At 37.8% G+C, this 27,075-nt stretch overlaps 1 protein-coding gene across 1 annotated transcript in view; it reads left to right on the top strand.

The window, feature by feature from the left end:
* Positions 1-12,997: 12,997 nt before the first annotated feature.
* The window catches only part of DNAH5 (dynein axonemal heavy chain 5), a gene marked incomplete at both ends in the record, with an annotated part of 134,926 nt that continues 120,848 nt past the window's right edge, over positions 12,998-27,075 (top strand). Inside the window, 6 exons of the mRNA XM_082326340.1 lie at positions 12,998-13,054; positions 17,859-17,993; positions 20,270-20,354; positions 23,276-23,436; positions 25,142-25,363; positions 25,939-26,076. Of these exons, the coding sequence (XP_082182466.1) occupies positions 12,998-13,054; positions 17,859-17,993; positions 20,270-20,354; positions 23,276-23,436; positions 25,142-25,363; positions 25,939-26,076 (798 nt within the window). The remainder of the gene's footprint in view (positions 13,055-17,858; positions 17,994-20,269; positions 20,355-23,275; positions 23,437-25,141; positions 25,364-25,938; positions 26,077-27,075) is intronic.

The following is a 27,075-nucleotide window of genomic DNA, read 5'->3' as shown; positions in this document are numbered from 1 at the left end:
TAAAGCAGCTTGTAGAAAGCAGTTAATACCTGTAGAAGTATTTACTACCTCAAAAAGAAGTGACACAAATAGTCAGTTTTCTCAGCTTGCCATGCTGATCTGGCAAATATATGTCAATTATGTCTTGATAGACTGCATCAGTAGAGGAAGCTATCATCCTCCCAGATTTAAAGGCAACAATCTGGTAGTAAAGTCTGTCTATTATGGATATATTGCTAATCTGTACAAATACATTTTTTTGATCTTTATAGTGATAACCAGCAAAAAAGTTGCATTTTTCACAAATTTGTATTTCCTCATCTAATTTGCCTAAAATGGAAATGCTATAATTTTAGAAACTTGTCTCTTGGAATCTTCTGTATTTGTTAGACTTGGTGTTTTCTTAGGCTTAATGAAAGAGAGAAGTTTTAACTAGTGATCCAATGGTAAGTCTTGGAGATCCTTCTCAGATGATGACTTGCATTCCATAATTCAGCATGCTGAAGAGCTACGAAAGGTGGCTAATGTTGCTTAGACTGTAAGATGTTTAAAAAGTTGTGGAGCAGAGACATGATCCAAAACAAAGCTATAACAGTTCTTCAGCTCTTGGCTGTAAAGATGACGCACTATTTCTCTGGACAGCTCTGATAGCCGTTGAAAACAGAAAAGCAAAAGCAGTGTTTCTGTAAGGCACGATTGTTCAGGTTGGCATGTTTACAGTCTATTGGAGAGTCCATAACTGCCAAATGTGAAGCAGACAGAATGGAAACACTGCTTGGCTTAGCACTGCATGCAAAACAGATAATTAGCAATTCTTAACTATGATTTTTATTGTAATTTATGCTCTTTTCTTGAAGATAAATGCTTCATTTACTGTACTGAAATTTGGCAGATGGCAGAAAGGAAATGTTTCGGGGCTTTCCAGAAGATATACAGCAATGTCATCTATTAGCATTGAATTGTTGACCCCACGTGACATAAGACAAAGCAGTATTTGGGAATTTGGTAGCAGTATTGCAACTTTGCTGTTGGGCTAATTAAGAAGTTGAAGTTTTAGTTCTAGGATGGATGAGGACATACTTACAACCTTTATGATCATCTACTAACTTGTCTGCAGGATAACGTGCATGTCATAGAGTGAGATGGTCAGTCCGTATAGAGAAATGGTGATGAACAGCTCATCTAAAGGAGGTTCCTGCAGAAAGAAAGTATGCTTAGACCATACTAGGAATAGAGACATATATTTCAGGTGCTGTATAATGTAGCAATCACTCTGATACAATAATTCTCAACATAAATTTTGCCATCATGGACCAACTTTTATAGTACTTACCACTGTATAGATTACAGATAGGTTCATGCAGTGTTAACTTTTTCTTCTTATTGCTGAACTCTTATCACAGTAGTTGAAATAAACCTAATTTTCATCCCTTCCTTCAGCAGGAGACCTCAAGGATTGTAAAGTAGTTGTATAACTCTAAAGGTTGATGTAAAGATTAAGGTAACTGTACTGAGACCACTTGATGAACACAAGAATTCAGTGTTTGGGTTTCAACACTGACATTCCTGCTTAGACAATTTGGATAGTTATAACAACATATTAATCCTACATCCACGCTTGTGAACATGCAACAAGGAGGATGTTTACAACCAATTAAAAATAGTATTTTCTTAAATTCCTCCTGACTCAGAAATATTTACTTTGACTTTTGGAGGCTTTGCTGTCTTAATAGCAAAATTATATTTTCAATATAAAAATGAATGGCTTTCTAATACAGAACATGTAGTCTGATGAGAGATGATATAATCACACTTAATGCTAGTGCATGTGGACAAATTGCTCCTTGCTCCATCAAAAGAGATAACCAAGCTGCAGAAAAGTATCTGTGAAAGGTCTATATCTAATGCAAATGGCCAAAGTCTGGGGACTCGAGTATCAAGTGAAACCACTCAAGATGCCATAAAATGTACATGTGAATATGCAGCCTTTTTACAGCTACCTAATTACCAGAAATCATCTTATTAAAAGTAATCTTCTGATGGTTTTGAAATCAAATGTATTAATATGTCTTTTCTTCATCTAGATGGGAAAAGCCTTGCAGAACAATTAAGACAGGAAACGTATCCCCCACCCTCCAAATATTCTCAGTTCTAGGACTTGGGTCCTCTGCTGTGATTGCTGGCAAGCTTCTTGCATCACTATTTCTTTGAAAAGTTTCTATCATCTCAATTATTTCTGCCCTGTTGCAGAATTCTGATTTAGCAGCTTCTAGTAGCTGCGTAGATAGCAAATGCTAACGCAGAACCAGGTACTTTGTTGTTTCAAGAATGATATTTTTTTTTTTTAATCTGGACATGATTACTAGTAAGATATCAATGTGACCGACTGAGGCAGTAAAATAACATGACTTGGAATCCTGAATGGATTGAACAGATTAGTTAGTTGCAGTCCTGGAAAGGCAAGTCAGAGCACAAGCCTTATTTGTTATAATATTATATTTGATGGCTGACGTGCTTTCAGTGTTGCTGTTTGGATCTGATGTTCTGGTAGTGCTAGTTACCCAGCTGTTTAGGCATGACTGCTTGTGCTAAAAACAGACAATGTTAGGCCTTTTGTAAAACAGGCTAGTAAATCCATTTCTTCAAGGTCAAAAGGAATGTCAACTGTATTTTTACTATGAAGTATACATAGTGATCTGGAGACATGATTAACTTGCTCAGTGTGAATTCAGGGCAGTGGGAAAACGCTTGAAGTTTGTGGTAGAATACCTACAGTGCAGCATTTTAGTAGGCACGTGGCTTGGATTTCTTGCATGGAACTGCAAGAGTTGCGATTTTTTTTTTTTCCTTGAACAGGGGGCACAACTGCAGTTTCATGAAACTCCAAAACAACACATAGGCAACTGGAAAGAAGTTAAGCTGTATTCTAATTTAGGTCTCACAGGGATGTGACAGTTTTCAAGTCAATTTATGTTTTGACTAATATTTCTCTACTAATATGCAGAGATATACGTCCATAGGGGACTGGATTGTTTCATTGTAAAGGAAGTGGTAATAATACTAAACCAAAGCAAGATGTTATATGCAACTGGAGCTAAAGAAACGCTTAAACTTCATGACCACTCTGAGTAAGATTTTGATTAATATGTAATCTGACCTGGGGGGTACTTCCTTTTGACAGTATGGAAAGAAAAAAGTCATTTTGGCTGCCCTGGTGACTGCTGAGACAATGGTTCTAAGCTGGACTATGCATTTGTCTAAGAAAAACAACACACCAGTGAAATCTCTTAAGAACTGGTCCTTGAACTTTTGAGGTATAAATTAGCACCAATTAATAAAAAAAATATGGAGTTGGGTGAGTGTGAATCTTTTGAGTTTAGAGTTCACTTTTAAAATGCATGACATGATTAAATCAGATCTGCTTTAGTATTAAAGATGCTGAATTCAAAAATATGCTGCCAAGTTTATGAATAAGAACACCCTACCTTAGCTTCCTGTTGGGGCCTGCAGGGAAGAAAACCAACTTTATTTCTAAGGTTAAAAGAGGTAAAAGTTAATTAGTCCATGAACTGTTATTACGGTGATGCTTTGTTTGCCACACAGCAGCTTGAAAAGAGAATCTTTTAATTGTTTAGTGCTAGACAACAGCCTCTGAATGCCATCATTTGCGCTTTGATTGCAGATGGTATTACAGTGTTGTCTCTGTATAGGAATCTGTGGGCTACTTTGCTGTAGGAATGGCTGGCGTGCACGTGTGTGTGTGTGTATACATATACATGTATCAAATGTTGTCTGTTAGAGATTTTTCGAACTATAACCACAGACTTGCTGAATCTCCTTTTTTGAGATAGACTGACAAGAACTTTTGCAGTGACAGAGAAAAATGGGGGCAAACTAGTGGGTGCTATAAGAAAGAAAAAGTAGGTGCCATTGCATTTATATTTGAAATGTAATCTATGGTAGTTTGAAAAGTCCTCAAGACTGAATTGTTTATTGGTAAACATTGTTTCCAAGGGAAGTAGTCCTCAACAACTCTTCTAAAAAGAGAAGTCCAAGTCTTGGATCCTCTTCCATAAGAAACCTTGGACTTGGCTGCCTGTTTTACACTGGAGGCCTGTACTTCTGCTTCAGAAATGTGGGAATGAGAGAATGAGGATGTTTTTCCTCTGAGGGAGTGGTATGAGGAAGAAAAGGGATGGAAACACATTCTCATGAAATGCTAACCAACTAGCGAACCTTTTCGTGATAAACTGATCCAACTATGCAAACATGAAGAATAGGTGCAAAATTTGGTGTGGGTTCCAGACCTCTGTTGAATGCATGTTTAACTGCTGCTTGCAAAGAAGAGAAATCCAGACAAGCTAGGGAGGCTGTAGAGCTTCAGGATGAAGTTTTGCATTGACACTGATCCTGTTTCATGGTTAATTGAAACCAGAGAGGATGGTCTGCATCTTGTGCATTCTGTAGGTCCCAGGCCTAGTAGGTGTGTGATGATGGAGTAAACATGGTCAGTGAGCCAGATAAGATGATGAAGAAAAATCTTGCCTTTTTTGCTAGTTATTTAAAACATAAGCAGTTGTCTGCCGGTTGTCTGCCTTAATTCTTAGTGGACGGTTTAGGGCCTGGTTTTCAGTTCATGTGTTGTCATGTATCTCTAATTGAACACTTATCCAGGATGATCACTGATTTCTATATGTTAGCCAGTTGTTTACAAAGGTAGAGATGGACTTAATGGTAGTAATGATCAGCTCAGAGACCATCTCTTTATATGTGAAATCAGGATTAAGGTTGTTCTTTTTCCATTTTCTTACACTGAATTTTCATCTGCCACGCTAACACATAGTTGCTCAGTCTTGGAAGGTTCTGTAATTCTTGGAGGTTATCCTTATTACCTTGAATAACTTAGTTTTGTCTGCAGACTTTGTCACTCTCACAGCTTTTCTCTTTCCTACCTGGCTATGTGCAGATGCCTGGAGAGCTCCACTGTTGACCTGTTGCTGTAAGAACTAACTATTAATTTTATTCCTATCCTCTCCTTCCCAACATTTAATCAAGTTCTTTATCTCGGAAGGGTCATTTCCCTTATGCTTCTCCTAAAAGGATTTGACAACAGATCTTTTGAAAGCTTTTTGCAAATGCAGGTCACGTAGATCAATTTTCTTTACACTAATGCTTATTAACCCCTTTGGTGAACCTCAGCGGTTCATGATGAGTGTTTCTCCCTTTCATAAAAGCCTTGTTGACTTTTCCTTGGGAAATTATTTGAGCTGCTCCTTAATTCTATTCTTCATTATAATGCCTGTTATTTTACCTACTCCCGCTTCCTCATCAGTTGTTTCTTGTTCAGCTAGCCCTGAAAGTGTGCATTTTATAAGCCAGTGACCAGTCCTCTGATACTGATGCAGAGTACAGGTCATATTAAGCACTTCTGCTCTTTCGTCTTTGAGTTCCTTCAGAGTTTTTGAGTGACTGCCTATCTGAGGCATTACTTACCACTGATTTTTAAAAGAAATTTTGTTTGTCAGCTTATAAACTCATCTTCTGAGCCTCAATGAGTTGCTATTTAAGTACGAGGTTGCTATGAAGGAAACATTGAACTGCAGCAAAAATGTATACAAATTTAGTAATCTTCTGTTGCATTCTTGCAATATTATGATTTTTTTAAGACATTCTGAGAAGTTTCCTACTTCTGTCATGCACTGTGAAAGGGACCTCATTATCAGCACTTTGTGTATCTTACTAGTTGTTATTCAGACTGCTTCACCTTGACTTATTGCATCTTTGTCTAAGCTGTTGGGGTTTAATTCATCTGGATTTTTTCCATATCATTGTTGTTCCAGCTTTTTGAAGGACGCCTTCTTGCTTTTACTCTACTGTTTAGCTATGCTGGCTGGCTTATGGTTTTTCTCAAGTCTTTCTTGGTAGAAGCTGTGCAGTTGCTCTGCATTTCCAGTATGGTGTTCTTAAATAGTTTGCATGTTTGCAAAGGGTTCTATTCTTTTGACTGCTTCTTTTTACCTTCTTATTTTTAGTGGTTCCTCATTTTGAAGTAGCATTTGACTGCATGGCATTTTTTTTTAACTTTTGTTAGTGCTGTGAGGTTGTTGAATTTGGTGTTTTATTTTGAACCTGATATTATGCCCTTTTATGGACCAAGGTAGGAGTCACTTGCCTTCTTGTATGTTTTTTTTAAGATAAACTTTCTATGCTTATTAATAATGTCTAAAAAATTTAGTATCAGCGTCACAATCTGAGTTGGTATTTCCCTAGCATACATGGAGACAGCTGAAGTTTCTTGCTGATACTGTTCCCTACCATAGGGGCCCCTCTCATCGTCAGCATGTCACAGTCAATACTTCCATCCTAATCAGGCAGTCAGTAATATCGTATGCTATGTCTATCTTCTCTATGATAGAAACTTCATTCCATTGGGCTCTGGCTGGCTTGCTAAGTTGTTTGAACACCGAGCTCTTTTACAGTGGTGTAGGCTTTTCCATGTTTACTGTATAGTAAATACGCTGATGTATGGCACAAGGTACCAATGGTATCTTCCTTATCCTGAGTTTCTAGTGCTATTGTTATAGCAATGTCTTTGTTCAAAGATAGCATCCAAGTTCCCCCAGTGTTATTTGCAGGACTTCTCTTGCTTAGATAGAAGCAGTATGCACTTGTTTTTGTTTTCTGGTTCCTTCCACCCTGTTCAAAGGGAGAGTATCTGTTCCAGCCTTTTGCTGTGGTTTGCAGTGTGGCAGGTGGCAGCCTCTGCTCTATCACATATTACGGCTCCTTGTACTTCATACAAGTGGATATGTATTTTGAGACCACGTGATCTTTAGGGCCTGAAAGCATTTCCTCAGGGTAGGTTTAAAAACACCCCTCTGATCTTTTTTAAGAGTAAAAGCTACAAAGTTTACCAAACTTGTTTCTCCCAAAACCATTCCCTTCATTTCAGGAGTCTCCCCAGCTTTCAGTGAATCTGGACCTTGTTCCCCTTCTGGTCTTCAGTTGCATGTCGAGAATTTATTACACCCTTCCGTCTGCATTGCCAGGGATATTGGGAACATTTGAGCAGTGTTGGGGATGCTTGAAGAACCTGAAGTAGTGTATTTTTGCCTTTGATCCTTACTCCGACCAAAGCTGGTGGGCACAATGTCCACATAATTGGTACTGGAAGAGGGCAGAGAAGATGTGAGATTCTGTAGTTCCTTAAAATGGAAAATGTGTTACTTGCATGGTTACTTGAACTGAAATTGTCTGTCTTCACAGTAATGTTTCTTCATTTGGCAAGACTCATACATCCTGTCTGTCTTGGTAAACAGAAGGCTAATTGTGTATCTGTCTACTAAATATATTTATTGTTTTATCTTTAAATTTTATTTTCTTAGCAGTGGATCAAATAGGCAAGCAGGGCCTGGAGAACAAATGTCTTCCCTAAAGCAGAACAGGGAATTAATTACACTAGGATTTCCTACATGGTAGATTAATTCTTTAAGCAGTACTATCTTTCACCATAAAAGGCTTGTTGGGCAGCAAGATGACATTATTATAGGTTAAAATCTTAGTCCTATCTGTTACCTCATCAAACAAGTAAGATGAAGAGAAAAAAGTTGTATTTTTCAGCTATGGTAGCCTTTTTTTTGTTTACTTGTTTGAGCTGAAATAAAACATTAGGTGGCTGACAAATTGTACACTCATTAGGTGTTTAAGACAAAAAGCATTTTTTGTAATGGCAAGCAACCCAAATGCCTACTAATGTAGGAAATCGCTAAATACGTTGAAGTTTTAGGTTTTTCTCAGCAAAGCAGTTAAAAATCCTTGCCTTAATTAAAGGTATTAAAGCCTCAGTGTTCTTTGACTTTGAAAGCAGCTCAAGGTAAGAAAGTCCACTCTTAGCTTTGGTTGTTATCATTGCAGTTGTATGAGAGAGAATGCAGCAGAATAGGATATGCTTTTCTTTAAGTTCCTCCACTTCTATTCAGTGTAGATTTTAATCTGTAAGTGATCATCTTCATAAAGGACAATTTCAGTTGCCAAATTTTATATAGACTGTATTTTGTGATATTGTGAAAAACGGCATAAAAGTAATGTATGCTTTCAGCTTTTAACCACTAGATGGTAGCTAACTACTGTCATTACCCGTAGTAAAAGAAACCTTGTTGCCGAAGCTGTGCAGTATAACGCTATCAAAATAATCGTCTGACATTGTGAAATTAATAACTTAATACTTTAATCTAAAAAGCTTTTCTCTAATGCAGTTGATTGTGTGCTTCATGGTTTTACTGATCTGCGTAGTGGTGATTTACCCCAAATCTGACTTAATGTTTTGTAGGGTGCCAAACATAGTCAAGGCTATCCAGAGACACGACAGACTAAAATTATTCTGAGAATGCTGAGTTATAATACAAGATTGCATATCCTCCTTAATGTATGTATTACATTATTAAAAATAATGCAACTTCACCATGGATCTTGCACTCCTGAAGCACCTGGGGAGGAAATATATTCTTCAAATCACAGATCTGATTGTGGCTCACCAATAAAACAAAGGGTAAAAGAGCAGCTTGTTTTTTTTTTTTTAAAGTTGATTAAAAACTGCAAGAAAACTTTTTTTTGCAAATGATAAAAATGTTTTTGTAAGTGTTAAATCTGGTACTGTGATAAAACAAGAAGTCCTTGTTAAGTTATTGATTGCATGACCCTGTTCTGTTCAAAAATCTTTAAAATGAACCTGGTTTATTGGGCCCATTTACATAGCCATGATACACTACTCTAATGCTCTTGTGGATGTAAAGCAAATTCCTAAAGCAATATTTTTATAGTGTATTTTATATTTAAAAAAATATTTTAAAATATTTTATATTTTTATAATATTTTTATTTTTTGGCAGTTATCAGCTATACCAGACTTGAGGCTGAGCATTATTTGTTTTTGTGGCTCATAAGCCACAGAAGTGGTACAGGTCATAAGAGTCTTGCATATGGTTGCAGACCAAAAGCTTGCTGCTTAGCCTTCTGAGTTGTTGGTTGTATTAGCGGTGGCTCTGCTTGAAGTCTGGCTTTGACAGGAGGACAATAGTGACCTGACAATGGCAGTTAAGTACTGTCTCAACCACTTTGTTATTTTCAGTTTTCCTTTTTAACACATAATGCGGTGGAAGATCACAGGAAGTTGCTTTCCATAAATGTCAGAAATCTTTCCAAGACTCTAACCAAGATCAGCCTACTATCTAGTACTGTAAATGCAGTCTACTTAAGAGGTTCTGAGTGAGAGCTGACTAAGGATATATTACAGCTGCAAAGAGGTTTTCTGTGTAAGTTAATGAGTTGTGATTATTTAATATTAATGCATATATGGGTCCACTCTATGGGTTAGATTATTCCCTGTCATGATTGCCAGTCCTCTTAATTTTGCCAGCCTTTTAATTAATGAAAAAAATGCTGCATGTGAAGTTACTTAGATGATTGAGATTTCTGGAGTTTGAAGACTATTTCTTTTTGCGGATGATAAATGAGCTGACAAATGGCTCTGTTGGGCTTGCCACTCACAAACAAGAAGGAACTAGTTGAAGATGTGGAGGTCGAGGGAAGCCTTGCCTGCAGTGATCATGAGGTTGTGGAGCTTAAAACCCTGAAAGAAGGGAGGAAGGCAATCAGTAGGGTCACAGCCTTAGATGTCAGGACAGCAGATTTTTTACTTCTTCAGGGATCTGGTTGGCAGGATCCCATGAAGGACTTTCCTAGAGGGAAACAGGACGGAGAAAAACTGGTTGATCTGCAACATCATTGTCCTTGGAATGCAAGGACAGGTCATTCAATGTGTAGAAGGAAGAGCAGGCCTTGCAGAAGGTCAGCATAGATGAACCCGGAGACCCTGCCTGAGCTCAAACATGCACACAGCTTCCATAGAAGGTAGAATCAGGGATGGGCCACCCAGAAGGAATATAGAGACAATGCCCAAGTGTGCAGAGAGAGAGTTAAGAAAGCTACAGCTCACCTAGAGTTCAAACTTGTGAGGAGAATGAGAATGGCTTTTCTGAGTACATTGGCAGCAAAAGAAAATGTGGGCCCGCTGCTCAGTGGGACAGGGGACTAAGCAACAAAGAACATGGGAAAGGCTGAAGTATTCAGTGCCTTTTTTTACCTCAGTCTTCACTTGCTGGGTTTGCCCTCTGACCTTCTAGGTCTTCAAGCCTTCTTGCAGAGTACATGGAAAGGATTACCCATGGTAGCCAAAGATAGCATTAGGGAGTGCTTAAGCCAGTTGAACGTATGGAATTCCATGGGAGCAGATAGGATGCACTTGAAGGTGCTGAGGGAGGAAAGCAATGTCGTTTTGAGGCCTCTCTTATCTTTGAAAGGCCATGATGATCTGGGGAGGTTCCTGATGACTGGAAAGACAAATGTCATACCCATCTTCAGAAAGAAGAAAAGGGAAGATCCAGGGAACTACAGACCAGTCAGTTGCACCTCAGTTCTTGGTAAGATTGTGGGGCAAGCTCTTCTGGAAGCACATGAAGGACCAAGATGATGATTGTGAACAGCTAGCATGGATTTACCAGTGTCAAATCCTGCATGACCAACCTGATTGCCTTCTATGATGAGATGGCTGGCTATGTGGTCAAGGGGAAAGCAATGGTGGTGTTCTTTATCTTGACTTTAGCAAGGTGTCCCGTAATATCCTTAGAGTCAAACTGGTCATACATGGACTGAATAATTGATAATTTGGGTGGAAAATTGGCTGGATGAGTGGGCTCCAAGTGGTACCAAGTCCAGCTGTTTGCCAGTTGCTAGTGGTGTCCCTCAGGAATTGATACTGAGGCTAATATTCTTTAGTGTCTTTACAAATGACCTGGATGATGGGACAGAGTACTATCTCTGCAAGTCTGCTGATGAGAAGAAACCGGGAGGAGAGGGTGATATGTGGAGGGCAGGGCTGCTGTCCAGACAGACCTGGACAGGCTTGAGAAATGGGCTGACAGGAACATAAAATAAATTCAATGAAAGCAAATGTTAAGTCCTACAGTAAGATGGAATAACCTTGTATGACAGTACAGGCCAGCAGCCAGCTTGCTAGGTAGCAGTGTACAGAGAAGGACTGAAGAGTTCTGTTCCACACCAAGTTGAACATGAGCCAGTAATGCACCTAGCAGCAAGGAATGCTAGCCACGTGCAGGGCTGAAATAGCGAGCAGGTTGACAGAGCAAGTTCAGTAGTGGGTCACGAAGATGGTCAGGAGGCCAAAGTGCATGCTGTATAAGAAGATACTTAGAGGACTGTGTTTATTGAGGTCTAGGAAGAAAAGGCTAAGGGAAGATCTTATTGCAGCCTACAATTTTCTAATGGGAGGGGAGAGAGAAGACAGAGCTGGACTTTTCATGAGGGTGGATGGTAATAAGAGCTAATATACACAAGCTGGAACATGGGAGATTCCGGTTAGATAGGCGGGAGCAATCTTTATGTTGGGTGGTCAAACACTGTTTTAGTGCTCAAGGAGGTTGTGGAATCTCCACCCTTTGAGATATTCAGAACTCAGCTGCGCACTGGACTTGCTTAAAGCAGAAGACTAGATGACTTCCAGAGATCTCTTTAAACCTGTATGATTTTGTGGTTCTGAGTTAGTTGCTATGACCTTGCATCATTTTATGAAAAAGCTCCATGATTCTTAGGTGTTCTTTGAGAGATTTATTCAAGGTTGTTTTCTTTTGCTTTGTTTTTTAGTTGGGTTGGTTTTTTTGTTTTGTTTTTCCTTTTTTAAAACAGAGCTTTTCTTGATGCATTGTAAAGTCAAGCCTGTTGGGCTGAGTTTTTACATTAGAAATCACATACATCCTGCAAAAAAAAATAATTCTTCAGTGTTCTGAAATATATCCAGGAATTAGCTCAATAGGTAATATTTAATAGCATGTTTAATTTTGAGAGAAGGCTGTGAAGGGTTCAGAAAAAGCTATGAATGTTTACTTTTACACTAAATGCAAATTTTTTCTGTCTTTCTCTTTCAAATGTATATATAATCAGATTTGACTATAGTAGGTGGGGAAAATTGTACAGAAAAATCAGATAATGTGGGGAAAATGGTTTTTGCTCATGCGAATTTTTTAACAGCACTGAGGTTGTTAAGTGATTTTAGACATGATTCACATTGATATGAGTGGAAGCAGAAATATTTAGGAGCATTCAAAGCCTGAAACAGCTGTAAATGTCTTGTTTTTCTTGTTCCTAATATTGGATCATTAGTTTGTTTTTCTTGGCGTTTTCAAGAGGACATCAGATTAGATTCTGTCACTGAAATGGAAAAAAATAAGGCTATTTTAAGAAGAAAAAAAAGTAACTTTCCTTTTTGAAGAAAACTTGCTGTATTAAGCAACTGTTGTGCAACTGAAAAATAGCTGAGGCTGAATGCGCTTGTATAAAAAATATGAATAGAAAACTTGGTAATTTAGTAGTCTGTAGGTAAAAGCTATTTGAAAGCCGCATGACTGTTGGTATATATGTAAACAATCATCTGTGACAAGGAAACAAAGACATCTGTTGACATGAGGATTACTTAAGAAGGCTAGACACAAATCAGATAAGCAGTTATAAAATTGACTATGTTGCCCTTGAGCATGATGAATTGTAAGGAGTGGTGTTTGTATATAAACAATATCACCTTAACAACACTGTGGTTGGTAGCAGTAATTTTCAACTCCTAATCTATAAGCAGTACATTCTGATGGTTAGAGACCTCTAGTTTCTAAAGTAGTCCGATTTAGTTTTCAAGATATTTAAATGCACATTAGAACTGAATTTTAAAAAAGATACAGAGCTAAGGTTAATTGTTGCTGGCTTTTTAGGTCCTTACTATATTTTTTAGAGGTTTTTTTTGGTGTTCCTACAGATAAGGAATGAAACAAATACAAAAAAAACATTGGGGGGAGAGTTCAAAATGATGAATCAAGAAGCTTGCTCCATGGTTTAAGGCTTATTGCTGAAAAACAGTACTTGATATTATCTTGATATCAACTTATATTGATAGTACAATGTTTAGAGCTGGAAGAAAGCAACTTTGGAAGCAGAGCATTGGCAGAGTTATAAAGGTAAGGAAAACTGCACTTTGGACTAGGTCCAGACTAGTAACTGTATAGTTTGAATAAAGGTGTAAATTGAGGTGGGGGGGGAAGAAAATGTGTGTTTTACAATGGTGTAAGTGGATGATATTGATTTCACAAAATACTTTAATTACATGAAAATGGATAAACTATGCCTTTTAAAGCAAAACATAGTTTTTTGGGATAGGTATTTGTCATAAGATGTAGGGCTTTTTTGTGTAACTGGTCTCGTAAGTTAATTGGTAGGATATCAATAAAGGCTTAGTTGCATGATTTGTTTTGAAAGGTAAATTTGCACTGGGAGATATTTATGCATTTGGCTACTGGTACTTGTATTTTGTCCAGATTATTGCAGTGGTCTTGTAATGGTGTAATTTCACAAATGTTATACTGGTACAATAAAGAGCTTGATGCTAGATCTGGCAACAAAACAGGGGTGGGCTCTGCCACCAAGGAAAATTGAAGTTTAACTTCCTTCTTCCCATACTTGTAAAATGGGAACGGAATTTTGAAGGCACTACATGGTATTTAGAAACAATAATAAAATAGAGAAGTCATTAAGACCCTTAGACTAATTTTAAAAGCTGGTTATTTGAACAAACTGTTCCTGAGTTAATGCAATGTTATAAAAAATGTGGGAAAGCTGATTGCTGTTTGAGATTTAAGAGTCAGCTAAGGGGACTGCCCTAATTCTGCAGGGTGTGTGGGTTTTTTTTGGACAGGAGTGAATAAAAAGCTGTGCGTCTGTTGAAACTCAGGGTTCTTGGAAAGTGTAAAATGATTTGCAGTTTACTTTTAGAGGGAAATCAGTGAGCAATGCTTATGCAGTATAAAACATCTTAGCAAGTTAAAGGAGAGAGAGAGAGAGGAATGCCATGTTGATTAAATAAGTTTTGGATAAGACAGTAAATTAACAATAGAACACTCTGACTTTTTGACTCTTTTATGGTTGAACTTCCCAGTAAAGTTCAAGTGGATTGCTCATCCATAAGACTTTGATCGGAGTGTGTCTAAATTCTGTAATGCACAGTATTCTGACAACCAAATGCATCATTTGTTGGATAAACTGTGTTCAGGAACAAGTTTTAACTTGTGTAGTTATGACTTGCATACTAAATAACATTCGTGCTAACTCTATGCAGAGTGTCTGCAGACACATCAGCAACTGCACTCTGTAATGGAGAAGTTGGCAGTAGTCAATATTTGCTTTCTGAGGCGGCCGTTTCAAAGGAAAGACCCGTGGCATCTCTGACTTCTGATCTTTTAGTACCTTCTGCTTAAATACATATACTCTTGTGGTAGTTACAAAACACTTTTTAAAAAATTTTATTTTAATCCCCATTTGTTGCTTCAGATTGATGGTGTGATGGTTATCAGTTTAGGCGTATGTTAAAATGGATTTAGGAATCTCCCCTTTATTCTGCTTCAGGAGCAGATGCTGACTGGAATTAGTTTCCTGTGCTAAATTTTTGGTCTTTAGGTATTAAGAATTTTAAGGTTTTTATGTAACATAAACCAAGTTACTTGTTATAACTAGACTAATCATCAAAGAAGGACTTTTTGGTTAATTAGTTCAGTTTTGGACTTGCATCTGTTGTGGGACTGTGCCATATGGCTTTTCTTACCTTCGTAACTAAGAGGGGGAAAAGAAACCCAAAACTAAAGGTGGCTGTGTTGCTGTTCTTTAAATGAAGAATCCAGGTAAAGCTGTACCATATAAAAACTTGGACAATTCTTCCAGATATCTAAGTGAGAAAGCATTTATCTCTTGTATATACTGTTCCATCTGGATCCTCCTACATCATGGGACATTATGAGGAGGCTTTGTTGTATGACTTTGATCAGAATTGCTGCTGATATTTTTCCGGGTTTGCATGTAAGTGTTACTGCACATACCAGCAATTCCTCTCTTACCTGCATAAATGATAGGTTGGACTTGATGATCTTAAGGGTCTTTTCCAACCTTAACGATTCTATGATAGCTTATGTGTTTTAGCAATCCTTCTATCTTCAAATCTTACTCTTTCAGTGTTCCATTAAATTAGGTTTATTTGAATTACATAAACCTGCCTGTTTTTCGGTAATTTGTTGTACAAATGCTGTTTAGGGATATGTACTTCTGTAGTGAGTCCTGCAGGACTTAAAATATACAAAAGCTCCTAGGCTGCGACCACATTGCAGGTTTGAAGGAAGATGTGGGGGTAGTTAAAGTTAGCATCTTAAAGTCCAAAGACTGAATTTTGAGAACAGGTTAGTGAATTCCTTCACGGAAGTTCTGGTTGATTCAAATGGATTGAGGGCCTGAAATGCACCCCTATGCAAAAATCTTGAAGGAAACAAATCTGAAATAGAAATCACTTGTTCCTTCATGAGCCTTTTGCTCATTTATGTCTGGCCCTTAAAGACTGGGGTTTGGGAGGGAAGAATGAAAGGTAAAAGCTCAACATTTTCTTGCAATTCGTTCTCTGAGATTCCTAATCCTATGTAATGAATATCTTAAAAATTTATTCTTTAAATAGTATGCAAATGGAAAGTGATATTTTGACTGGTTTCCAGTCTAGTTTCTGAGTGTTTTTAAATATTTAAATTAATGACTTGCTACTGAAAGCACTGAAGTTAGGTTTCTTCTACTTTTTTGGGGACAACCTAATTCTAAAAGTGAGGCAGAAGTGTCTCCTGATGACTGCAACAACTGAGAAGTGAGACTTTGTGATTGGGGAACACTTCATTTGGGGAGGAGAAGTTCTTAGAAATGGCAGATCATCAAAATATGGAAACATGGCAGGCAGGGTCTGTTCTTGAATTGCATTGTAGCTACTATCAGGAAAAACATGGCATGCAACTTGCATTAATTAGATAGCCACCAGAACAATGCAAATGCCTTCCAGAAGTGACACGTGATAAATGCAAGTGAATGTCTTAATCTTCATAAAACTATAGCTTTACTATCTGGTTAATAACTCCATTTTCTCTAGGTACTGTTCATTAAAAGAATTCAAGTTAACTAGACTTTTAAAGTTTTGTGACATATTAATGAATGCTGTTGTTACTGGACTTAGACATCAAATATGGCCTAATGCTATGGGAACATCTATATACAGTAGCTAGTATATTTGTTATAGGGCTTGAGAGGCTGCAATTAAAGGATTGGAAAGCATTAAAAGAACTGAAACAAACATCAGGGCACGATTGCCCAGTTTGAAAAGGTGCTCATGATTTCAGCCTACATAAACAGCAACTTGTAGAAGAAATGGAGGCTATGAACATATCAAGAGCCTTCTGTATAGGTGGAGTTGGGAACTGATAACCAATGTAAGATTAATACCTTGTGTAGCAATATGTCTGAAGTTCTATGCTGGAAACACAGCAGACTACAAAAGTAGTCTCTCTGTAGTTTATGCAAAACAAAAAACTTTTTGCTGGATTAAATAGAAGCTAACTAATTGGCAGAGTATTGGTTGTATTTTTCTATGTTAAAGATGCATAATCAGTTGTGCTCAAATTACTGAAACAACAGTTTTTAGGATTCTAGTGTTATCATCTAGTGTGAAGCTGATTCAGCCCAAAATCGTTGCTCTTTGTATGTCTAACTAGGGGGAAAATTTCTACCCTGATTTGAGAACATGTAGGAAAGGCCAGTCCTGTGATGACATTTCACTTTTGGGAAAGTGGAGGCCATGTTAAGGAGTGACAGAGGTGTAAAAGCATAAAGTACATATATAAATTGATCTGCTACCGCATTCTTCAGGCATATCTGTGTAAAGAACATGATTTGTATGTTTGTCTTTTACATGGAAAAAGCATTTCCAGTGCATTCAGCATTTATGAAGGCATGCTAGTAATTACGAGTTTACCAAATACTTGAAAATTCCTTCAGGAAGTAGGAAAGATATTTACATAAGGATATAAAGTGTATTATGCAAGTCCTATTCGCTCTGTGGAAGCTTATGGATAAATCACTTGTGCATACTTTATAGAGTTACTAGATTTTTCATAATCTCTGGGGAAATAAAGATTGAATTTACCACCAATGAAACATAATTCTGAATTTCTTTTGAAAATGAAATGATATTAAATCTTGTAATCTGCAAGCACAATATTAACAGTAACTATTCCAGAAGGCTATTTTGTCTATAATGTAATGAGGTGTATTACATGTGGGAATTCAATTTAATTAGAAGAGTAGGCATACTGCTTGAAGAATGGTATAATAGCTATAGGTAAGCACATTTGTAAACACTTGTGTACCTTGAGGCTTGTGCCTTGTTTTACTTCTCATTATATTAAACAGGTAATGTATGTATGAAATCCTAGCTTCCTCCAGCAGCATCTGTCTTTATTAGAGAAAGCTTACAATATCTTCCATGAATAACAAAGATGGGACAGAATCCTGTCTTGACTTGATGGTCATATGTGACTAGACTGAAAAGCTGGGAGTAAGGACTTAGGGTGTTGAAGGTAACTTGCAGAATGATGGAGCGGTACATGTAGAATACCTTTTTTTTTTTTTTTTTTTTTTCTGCAGAGCCTTTCAACAAATAAATAATATTATACAAAAGACTGATGATAGAGGTTTTGTGCTAAATCTGAAAATAGAACACAAGAAATAAACTGTAAAATCATAACAGGGGTCGCTTCTAAAAATTTCATTTGAGTGCTTTAAAATCATAAACCACAAGTATGGAAGAATGTAATAGCCTTTACTTTTTAAAATAAATTTTAGAATTTTCTTTATTTCTGTCTTTAAAATAGATGGTGAATTATTTATTGTCCACTTTGTGTTTTATGACAGCAAAAGCTCAAGGAAGAGAGGGAGGCTAAACGTGCCCGGCTGGATGGCAGGCATGATTACTTACTGGATGCTGTTGCCTCTTGTGTGAATCTGGACAAAGCAGAAGTAGAAGATGCTATTCTTGACGGTAACCAGGTAATCTGATGAATTTGATAGTGAAGCTCATGGGGTGCCTTAGAACTGATATTAGCATCAAATACTCGGTGAGAGAGTTGTCAGACTTCGTGTCTGAAATTACTCAAGTCTTCTCATCGAAAAATATTTTTCAGCATTTTGTAATTAAGTTGAACAAAAGTGTCCTTAGTTTCAGGACCTATTGTAACAATATTGATTTTGAAATTGATTAGAATTTCTGCTTTCCAAGGATTATAGATAGTACAGTACAACCAGTGACACTATTTCATACTGGATCCACAGCATGAAGACTCTCAATCCTTGAATATATAGTGCATATATGTTCAAGAGTCCTGTCCACAGCAGGCTGCATGTTATTTTTGTTTCCATTAGGCTGCCACCAGCATTTGTGAGACTACATTGTGATCTAGTTTAGGAAATTAAATCAGGTGGAAACTACTTGACAAAATAGAATGGCTAAGTGATCTGACTGACTACATGAGGGTTAATGCAGGGGCTAAGCAGTTAAATATGTATATTGAAGAAATGGTACAGCAAAGTTGATGGTAAGTATTATATGCAATGGAGATACATTTTGTGATTTGAAAACAAATCATTATTTTTTTTTAAAGCCTAGGTAGACAGCAAGTAGATCTTGTTTTACTACCTGACACTAAAGTAAACATGGTTGTGTTTTTTTTCCTTTGTTGTTTTCTCTTGCATTTTTCTCTCCATCTGTGTACCTTCAGTTAATGCATTCCCATTTCTGTGCTAGTATTGAGAAACTGAAGAAAGTCCAGTGGAAGTGATGGACATGGGACATGTAAAGTATGAGAAGAGGGAGAATAAGAGATTGAGGGGCAGTCAAATAGTAGCCCGCAGTTGCTTGAAGAGTAGTTTTGAAGACGACAGAGCTGAACTCTTTTCAGCACTTACACACGGTATAACAAAGGCAATAGCCACAACTTGCAGATTGGACATTAAGAGACCCTTCTTCACCAGGAGGGTAATGCAGCATGGGGACAGGTTAATGAAGTGAGCTGTGTAATTTCTATCCCTGAGGTTTTTGAGACTCAGCCTAGGCAAAGCTCTGGATGACCCGAGCTGCTGTTGATGATACAGGAGGCTGGCCTTGAGATCTCCCAGAAGCCCCTTCCAACATTTCTGTGATTCCACGTGATATAGGAAAATAAGCTGTGCAGAACACTGTCACACAAGTTAAAAAGCAGAACTTGTTTCAGCCTTTGTGCATTTTATCTCTAAATGGGTTTTCTGGCAAACTATATTGCCTGAGAATAATTGTCAGATGAAGAAAATATTGGCAGCTGTTATACTTGGAAAGAGAAAAGTGTAATAGTTGTTTTGACCTCATCTTGGAGGGCTCAGCCAAGATTTTCTGGAAAAGTAGTTTATGTGATCTTGGTGTAACTGAGGCCTATTATTAATGGAAGAGGGATAAAAGCGGCTTTCTTCCTGCTGCTGGTGATCTCTTAGCCTTTTTCCTGCACTAGGAAGTACAAATGGTATCAGCAAATGTTTCTGAAGAACTTCTAGAAGTAGAAGCCTTTTCTGCTGGAAGATTGCTATGTAGTTAGGGACTATGTGAAACAATGACTCATAGATCTAGAAAAATAATGGATTAGGCCAGACTTTCAGGTGCTGAAACACTGATCAGCATACTAGCATAGAGCAATTAACTTTCTTCCTAGGCCTGCATGGCATACACGTGAAATTCCTGGACTGCTCTACCAATACATGGTTCAAGGATGCTTGATGACAGCCTTACATTGATGGAGAACTGTGAAATTGTTGTGATGCTTAAAGTATAAATAAATAAAGGCTTCCTCTGTTGCTATGATGTGGAATAATTGCAGCTGTGTATTTTCTGCTTTCAGCTAGTTAGCTGAATGGCAGTAAGAATAACATGGGTGAAGGACTTCGATGAGGTGCTGCTGCACTTCAGTAAATGAGGAAATACCCTGTGCCCTCAGTTTTAAGAGACGATATACAGCATGTGCAGTCAGTGGTTTCTGTAAACTGAAGCATGGCCTGGCTATATTCAGTTGTGTTCAGCATGGAAAAATTTAAATGATTCAATTAAGTAGGTGTGTGCTGCTAAAGGACAAGGCAAGTCAGTCATTTTTTTGGGCAGTAGTAGCTCAGCCTGGTATAATCTTATTACTGAACAATGATAATGTGATGAGTATTTGTCAGCCCTGTATGTTAAAAATCTGAGCAAGTTACACTTTTCATAGTGGGTATGCTATGCATAAATACATCAACGTGATCTCAAACAGATAGAGCGCATTGACAAATTCTTGGCCCCTGGAGGTCTGCGTCATCTGATGTTCTACTATCAAGATGTGGAGGCAACGGATACAGGTAAAGCAACTTAGGTTTTCCTGCAATGTGTTATAGTTGTGCTGAGCCAGTGTGCAAGAAAAAAGCCAATAGTAAAGTTCTTGTAAACTGGTGCTTAAGGCAAGTCAAGTTTGGTCATACTGGGACATCTGTCCTTGCTCATGAAATGAGGACTGATGAAATTACTGAAGCTTGTAGTGCACTTCTGCATATTGCTAGTATGCAGCAGCAAGGTGGTTCCTTGCAAGCCCAGGATCTGTTGCCTGGGGAGTTGGAAAATGGTTTTCGAAAGTTAAAAGATAACTTTCACAAAAGGTGAGCAGTGACAGATGCTCATCCCCCTCTCCTTCAGTCACACCACCAATCTGCCCTAGAAGCCCTCTGCATTTCTTGGCACATGACCATCCATCCAGGTGGTCCTGTGACATGACAAACGGCCCCAGGAGGCCTGCATTATGGGTAGCTGGGCCATTACCCCAGAAGTCCCTTCTGCTGATATCCCTTTCCCTTCCTCAGTGCCCCCATGTTACCACACTTCTGAGGGAAGCCGCCTTCTCACCCTGGCGGCAGCTCAGGACCCCTGCGACAAGGACATCCTCCCTTTGCCCATGGCTTCTGTCCCAGAGCCTCCAGTGCTGCTGCTGTTGGGACTGGCCAGGCCCTGTGTGACCTCTGAGACCCTGTGATGGGTTGGTGGGAGTTCATCCAGGGTAAACAAGTGGGGTGTACAAGAGGGGCCTCATAAATACATCCATGTATAATCTGTGTAAACATACACCTATATGAGTGTACAAATATGTATTTATACTTTACATATTTTCAGTATATATGTATGTATATACCTAAGAGGTATGAAAAGACTGTTTAATATGATATAAGCAACTTTAATAATTAAAATATTAAATGTACATAGAAAATTAAATGAAAATACAAACTCAGCCACCAATTCAGAAATCTGCTGAACAAGTTTTAACATGCCTGAGTTGAAGTGGTGGAATTATGTTGGAGAGAGTGTGAGGTAAGGGGCAAAGCCTGGGAATCTAGTCAGAGTCCCCCTCACCCACCCCCAAACTGATCAGACAACCCTACAGTATGATTGTGCTGGCCTTTGGTCTTTGAGATGTGCTGCTAGACGCAGGCAACATGGAAAGCTGGAGAAGAACCAAACAAAAAATGAACTGGTGGTGAAAGAGGAGAATACAGGTGAGCATGGGATGAAGTGGGTGTGTTGGAGGCTGTCTCTGCCCACAGCTGTGAGTGTACAGTTGTAATACCATCACAGTGTGCAGCTTCTGCTGTACATATTTCCTTCTTAGGTTGGGCAAAGCATGTAAAAGAATGTTTTGTGCCGATCGTTCTGGGGCTGTGGTTCTCAGGCTAGCGAAGAAAAAATCGCAGCTGTAGTGGTGGCTGCCAGTTAGTAAAGTGAAGTGAATTTTTATGGCATTACATGCATCTTGTTGGCAAAGGCACTTACTACACACCACCTCAAATACAAGCTGGTTTTCTGACCCTGATGTGGATGAGTGAACACTTCTGTCAGGGCAAAAGATGACCCCGTGAAGGGTACCTACGAGATACTTTGTGCCCCTGCAGAGCAGGATACTGTCTCTTGAGTTCAGGAAGATGTACTCCACAGCCCTAAGCGGTCATTTCAAAGTCTGGTTTTATGCCCACCCTCACATGCAGATTTTTTGCAGTGTTTTGAATGGCACTTTTAATATGCAGCTTAACAACTTCTAGCACACTTTTCAGTAACAGTACATCTTTTCTAAAAAGACTGCAGAGTATACTACTTACTCCAGCTCCATACATCGTGGGAATGCCCTGAAAACTGGGATGACTGTTGCTGGTCTAGCTTCTGTAATTACTGAAGTACAAGGATAGTGCAAGTTTATGTTAATTGGCAATAAATCAAATTAATAAAATTCTCGGTCAAGACTGTTTTGCTGGTGACAGAGCCCTTGATGTACTTCTGAGGTGAACAAAAAAGATTTCTGCAGGAGCTGTGGTGAAAAAGGGGAGTGGGGAGGGGATTTAGGGGTGGCCACCTGATCCAAAATAGGGATCTCTGGGGCAAATGGTCATGTGCCTGAAGGAAAAAAGGGTGGCGGATTTGTCATTTTTTGCAATTTTTTGGATATCGTCCTTTAACTGCTGGTATCAACGATTCGCTTTTTGATCTTTTTCTTGTTGCAGTGTCTCACCGAGATGTATGTGCACGCACATTTTACTCTGAGGAAACACTAGAAAACTAGTAACAGAGAATTAACGTGGCCAAAAACACAGTTTAAGAGAATTATTTTTCCCCCAAAGACACTGCTGCTTCTTGGTGACTCTTAGGCTGTTGGTAACACTCTGTAAAACATGGGAGCAGCATATTCATTTTGAGGGAAGAAGAAAGGACAGGGAAGTCCCTTGTAGCTCCCTTATTGTTTTGCTTGTTTGTTTTTACCCCAAAGCATCTGCTGTGGCCTGTCTGTCTTTGTTGCCAGAAGCACTCTATTTCTTTTTTTTGTATGTTAGACTTAGGTCTGACATGTTCTTAAGGAAAGACAGTTAATAATAGCTCCTCTGAGGTAAACTACATTTGCTGATTTTTTTTTTTTTTTTAGAGCAATAGAACATGATCTGCAACTACATGATAGTGAGCCATGTAAGAGGATCTTGAGCCTGAACCTTTGCTTAGAAAGAGTAGAAAACAAATAAATGAATAGAAATAAAAGGCTTTTGATGTGAGAATGGCAAAGCTAGATGAAATAGTTCTTACTGTGCTGTGAGGACTCTGGATGCTGTGTATTGTCTGTGTATAGTCCCATGGGGTGGCTCCAGGGGACTGGGACTCATAGATACACAAATGGTGACTGAATTGTTTGTTGAGAAAACTTTTCTGTGAATAAGTAGGCAGTGTTTTTAAATATTTCTTTTATTTGAATCTATAGAGCCCTTTGGCCTTCCAGGAACAGGAATCAACTCTCATTTGACAAAGAAGAAACCTAAAGTATTTGTGACGGAGGGAAAAGAAGTTGCTTTAACTGGTGTATGCGTTTTCTTCATTAGATGTAGTATTTTTAAACCCATCACAACCGAGAATATCTATCAGGTAAGAGTCAGTGGCTGCTGATCACTGTACGTAATCTTGTTTAAAATTCCTTTTCATCATGGGGTATTTGCTCTCGGCACGTAATTTGACAGCCTCTGACACAGAGTAATGAGCAAGAGACACAGTTTGGCTGAATGAAACACAGGACAAAAAAGGAGGGGAATGGAAAAACCAATGTTCTGTAGCAGCAGCACCTTGAAGTGTTTCATTGCTATGAAGAAATGATAGTAAGGAAGAAAATTGATGACAATTCAAAATAACGAAGAATAATTAGTCAATACCTAAATAATAACTTGTTAAATTTCAGTAAGCGTTAGCAAATACATTAAAAAAACCCAAACAAAAATGGTTTTATTTTTGAGTGTATATGCTAATTACATATAAACAAGTTTTAACTGGTGAAAGACTCCTTAAATCTATGACGGTCTGATGTGAACAAAGCTGGATCAAGTGCTCCAGTAGCAATGAGCACAGACTAAAATGTAGGGAATCCTATAGTTGTAGACAAACTAATCAGAGCACTAAAATAAGAATGATGGGCTAAATGAGAATTTAGTGTTGTGGAAAACTTTCTATACACTTCAAAATGGGAGCTTTCAAGTACAACTCCTAAGCCAGCAAGTTTTAATTTCCCTCATATCTTCTAGGAAAACCTTTAAAACTGTATTTTGCCCAGATAGGCAAGAAATAGAAGAGTAAAGGGTGGATGAGCTGGCTCTTATCACCAGATTATTATTTGATTTCTGCAGATATATGCTTTAAAGTCTTATGATTAACCTCTTTTTTTGATGATTTCGAAAGACCTGGCTTAGATTTTAGTCAATTATATACTATTTAACATTTGAAGATTTTTTTGTTATTAATAATGCTTGCAAGCTGGTAATTGCAACTGAAAGATGTGTAAAGCAGACTTCTTCACAAGTAATGATATAGCCTTTGCTGATAGTAGATAATACCTTAAAACTAGGAAAGACAAGTTGAAAAATAAAAATGATACGTCTGAAGACACATCTAATGTGTGACACTTAAATACAAGTTGTTTGGTGTTAAATCATTTTGCTGAAAAAAAAATCTTGTGATACCTTCTAATGAAGCAAAAAATGGCTGGCAGATTTGTGTAATTTACCTTAGAAGTCTTCAAAGTCTTTTTCAGAATGTCTAAAAAGCAGTTGTTCTGTGAATTGCGCGCTCTCAAACTGCATAGAGGTATTCTTCCTGGACCAAAATCTTTGGGCAACTGCCAGTCAGAATTAACTGTAGTTGATAATTCTTTAGGTATCTAAGCCTTTTAAGTGCATTGATCTCTGCCTATTTATGTGTGTATATACGCACACACACACATATACACACACACACACACACACACACGTATATATATTAAAAATATAATTCTGATAGCTTTAGAAATGGCAGGCTGGAATAATTTTACTCACCCATATAAACTGAGCTTTATAAATAGAGGTCTCTTATACTCTCATTGTATTTTGGAAGTGTTTTCAGATCTTTGTTTCCTCAGTTTTGTATGACAAACTGACCCTGTGCAAATCTTGCAGCCCCTGCTAGCAAGAATTGTGCTGTTATTGCTTGAAGAGCACTTGTACATACTGGTAATTTTTGAGGTGCTCAAGGTAATAGGACTAGAATAAATGTAGTGATGGCAAAATTTTGTTTTCTATTTTTAACTTGTATTGTGTTTCTTTTACAGGAAGTAAATTTTAATATGATGAATGTAGGTCGAGATGGCTTACTGAAAAGTGTCGAGCAGTTGATATCAGAAATCTTCATTCCAGCCTTACAGACTATGGACCGTGGCTGGGTTGAACTTGGTGAACCTCAACAAGCTTCCAGTATTAAACAGGACTTCCTTGGTTCTCTTGAAGCGTTTGTTAGTGTGCTATCAGGAACTCAACAAAGTCTGTTGGAAAAGGTAGTATGTTGCTATGGCAACTAGAAATTTACTTAGCTGTAGAATGTCTCTTGCTCTGGAGCTTTTGAATTAGCTGCTATTGTAGAATACTCATTAAAAATTGCTTTTGTTAAACTGGAGAAGAAAAACCCACTTTTGTTTGTCATCATCAGTAATTTGTTATACATTGACCTGTGGCTTTAACGTCTCTGAAAGTTTGTGGCTTTAACAATTCTGCAGCTGATTCTGTTACTGTTTCTTCTGGTGCCAGTTCTTTTGAGCTATTAACTTCTTGACTGTTCAATGGCTGTGGCCTTTCTTAAACCAAGAATGAGTAATGTATGACACTCATTTGCTTCAACTGTTAGTTCCTACTTGTGCCCTCCTTCACAAAGGCTGAGAGCACAGCTGCCAGGCTGGTGAATTCTCCAGATTCTGGAGTCCAGTTCTGGCTCAAACCAGTTTAATTTAAACTGAAGTGGGAATACGAAGTGAGATACCCCAAGTGGGGAAACCAGTTACTTTTTAAAGTTCCTGTATTATTTGTCACAAACACTTCAGCATTTCTTTTTTTTTTTTTTTAATTTGTGTTTTAGGTCAATCTGAAGAAATGTGAAACGTATGATCTGAAAACTCTAAGAGGCCCTTCAGATTATCTGATGGCTGCTAACAGCATAGACGCTCTTGAAACAATAGAAGCCTGCATGAAAGGGTGGACCAAACAGATTGAACAGGTGATGCACCAGACAAATGTGAAATATGACATCTGCATATTGGCAGATGATAAGTTTAATCCTGTTGGCATATAAGTACCTTTCTATAAATTTAGATGTGATCAGTCCCTGTATTTTAAAGTACTGTTGACATGTTTTGTGTGCTTTTACTTCTCAATGAGAATATTACAGGGAGCTTTTTTTCATCTACTAGTAAACAGAGCGTACACATGTCTTTGGAAGCTTAGTTCCCTGTTTTTGATAATCACCTCATCTTACAGAGAAAACATTGTACTAATGGATCCTTTTCGTGTGGTTAGAAGTATTGTAAGGTCAGTGCACTTGTTTTAAGTGCAGATAATATTAAAAAATGCAGGTGAGATTTGTAATTGCAATTTTTTTAGTCTCAGAAGCAGGTCCTTTGTAGACTATATAGCGTAGATCTTAAAGTTCTTTTCAGAAAGAAATGAAACTACTAATTGAGTTATTGCATGAAGTTAATATCAGGTTCTTGTGGTCTACGCATCAGTAATCCATTCAATGTAAAACATAGGAGCTCAGGGAAACAAGTTCTGTAATGTTTGTACAGGCAGACATTAAGGAAGAGGACAGGATGAATAACTTTTAAACTTGGAAAATGGAAAATTACTTGCTACCTTATTCTCTGTTCTGCTTGTAGAATCTATTGCTAAGATTTTTATCAGAGAAATATGTTTATTTGCAAATTAAGAAATCGGCTCCATGAAAGACTTTTCTTTATTAGAGCCTATACCTCTTAAAAGGAAGAAAGAATTTAAAAAAAGAAACCTCTTAATTTATAAATGTATGAGCTGAAACCAGTGGGGAGAATGTATTTCAATTAGCTGCACTTCTTCCAAAAGACTTACTGTATTTTCTTTTGCTACTCACCTATTGCCAACTAGGGTAAAATAGTTCTTAAAGCATTTGCTATCATTAATTTAGCAAAGCAAGAAACATCTTTAATCTAATGAACCCACATGTCATGAAGAGATTCTTAGT

The sequence above is a fragment of the Platalea leucorodia genome, assembly GCF_965183815.1.
Source record: "Platalea leucorodia genome assembly, chromosome: 1".
Classification (NCBI taxonomy): domain Eukaryota; kingdom Metazoa; phylum Chordata; class Aves; order Pelecaniformes; family Threskiornithidae; genus Platalea; species Platalea leucorodia.
This window is presented reverse-complemented; position numbering and strand designations above follow the sequence as displayed.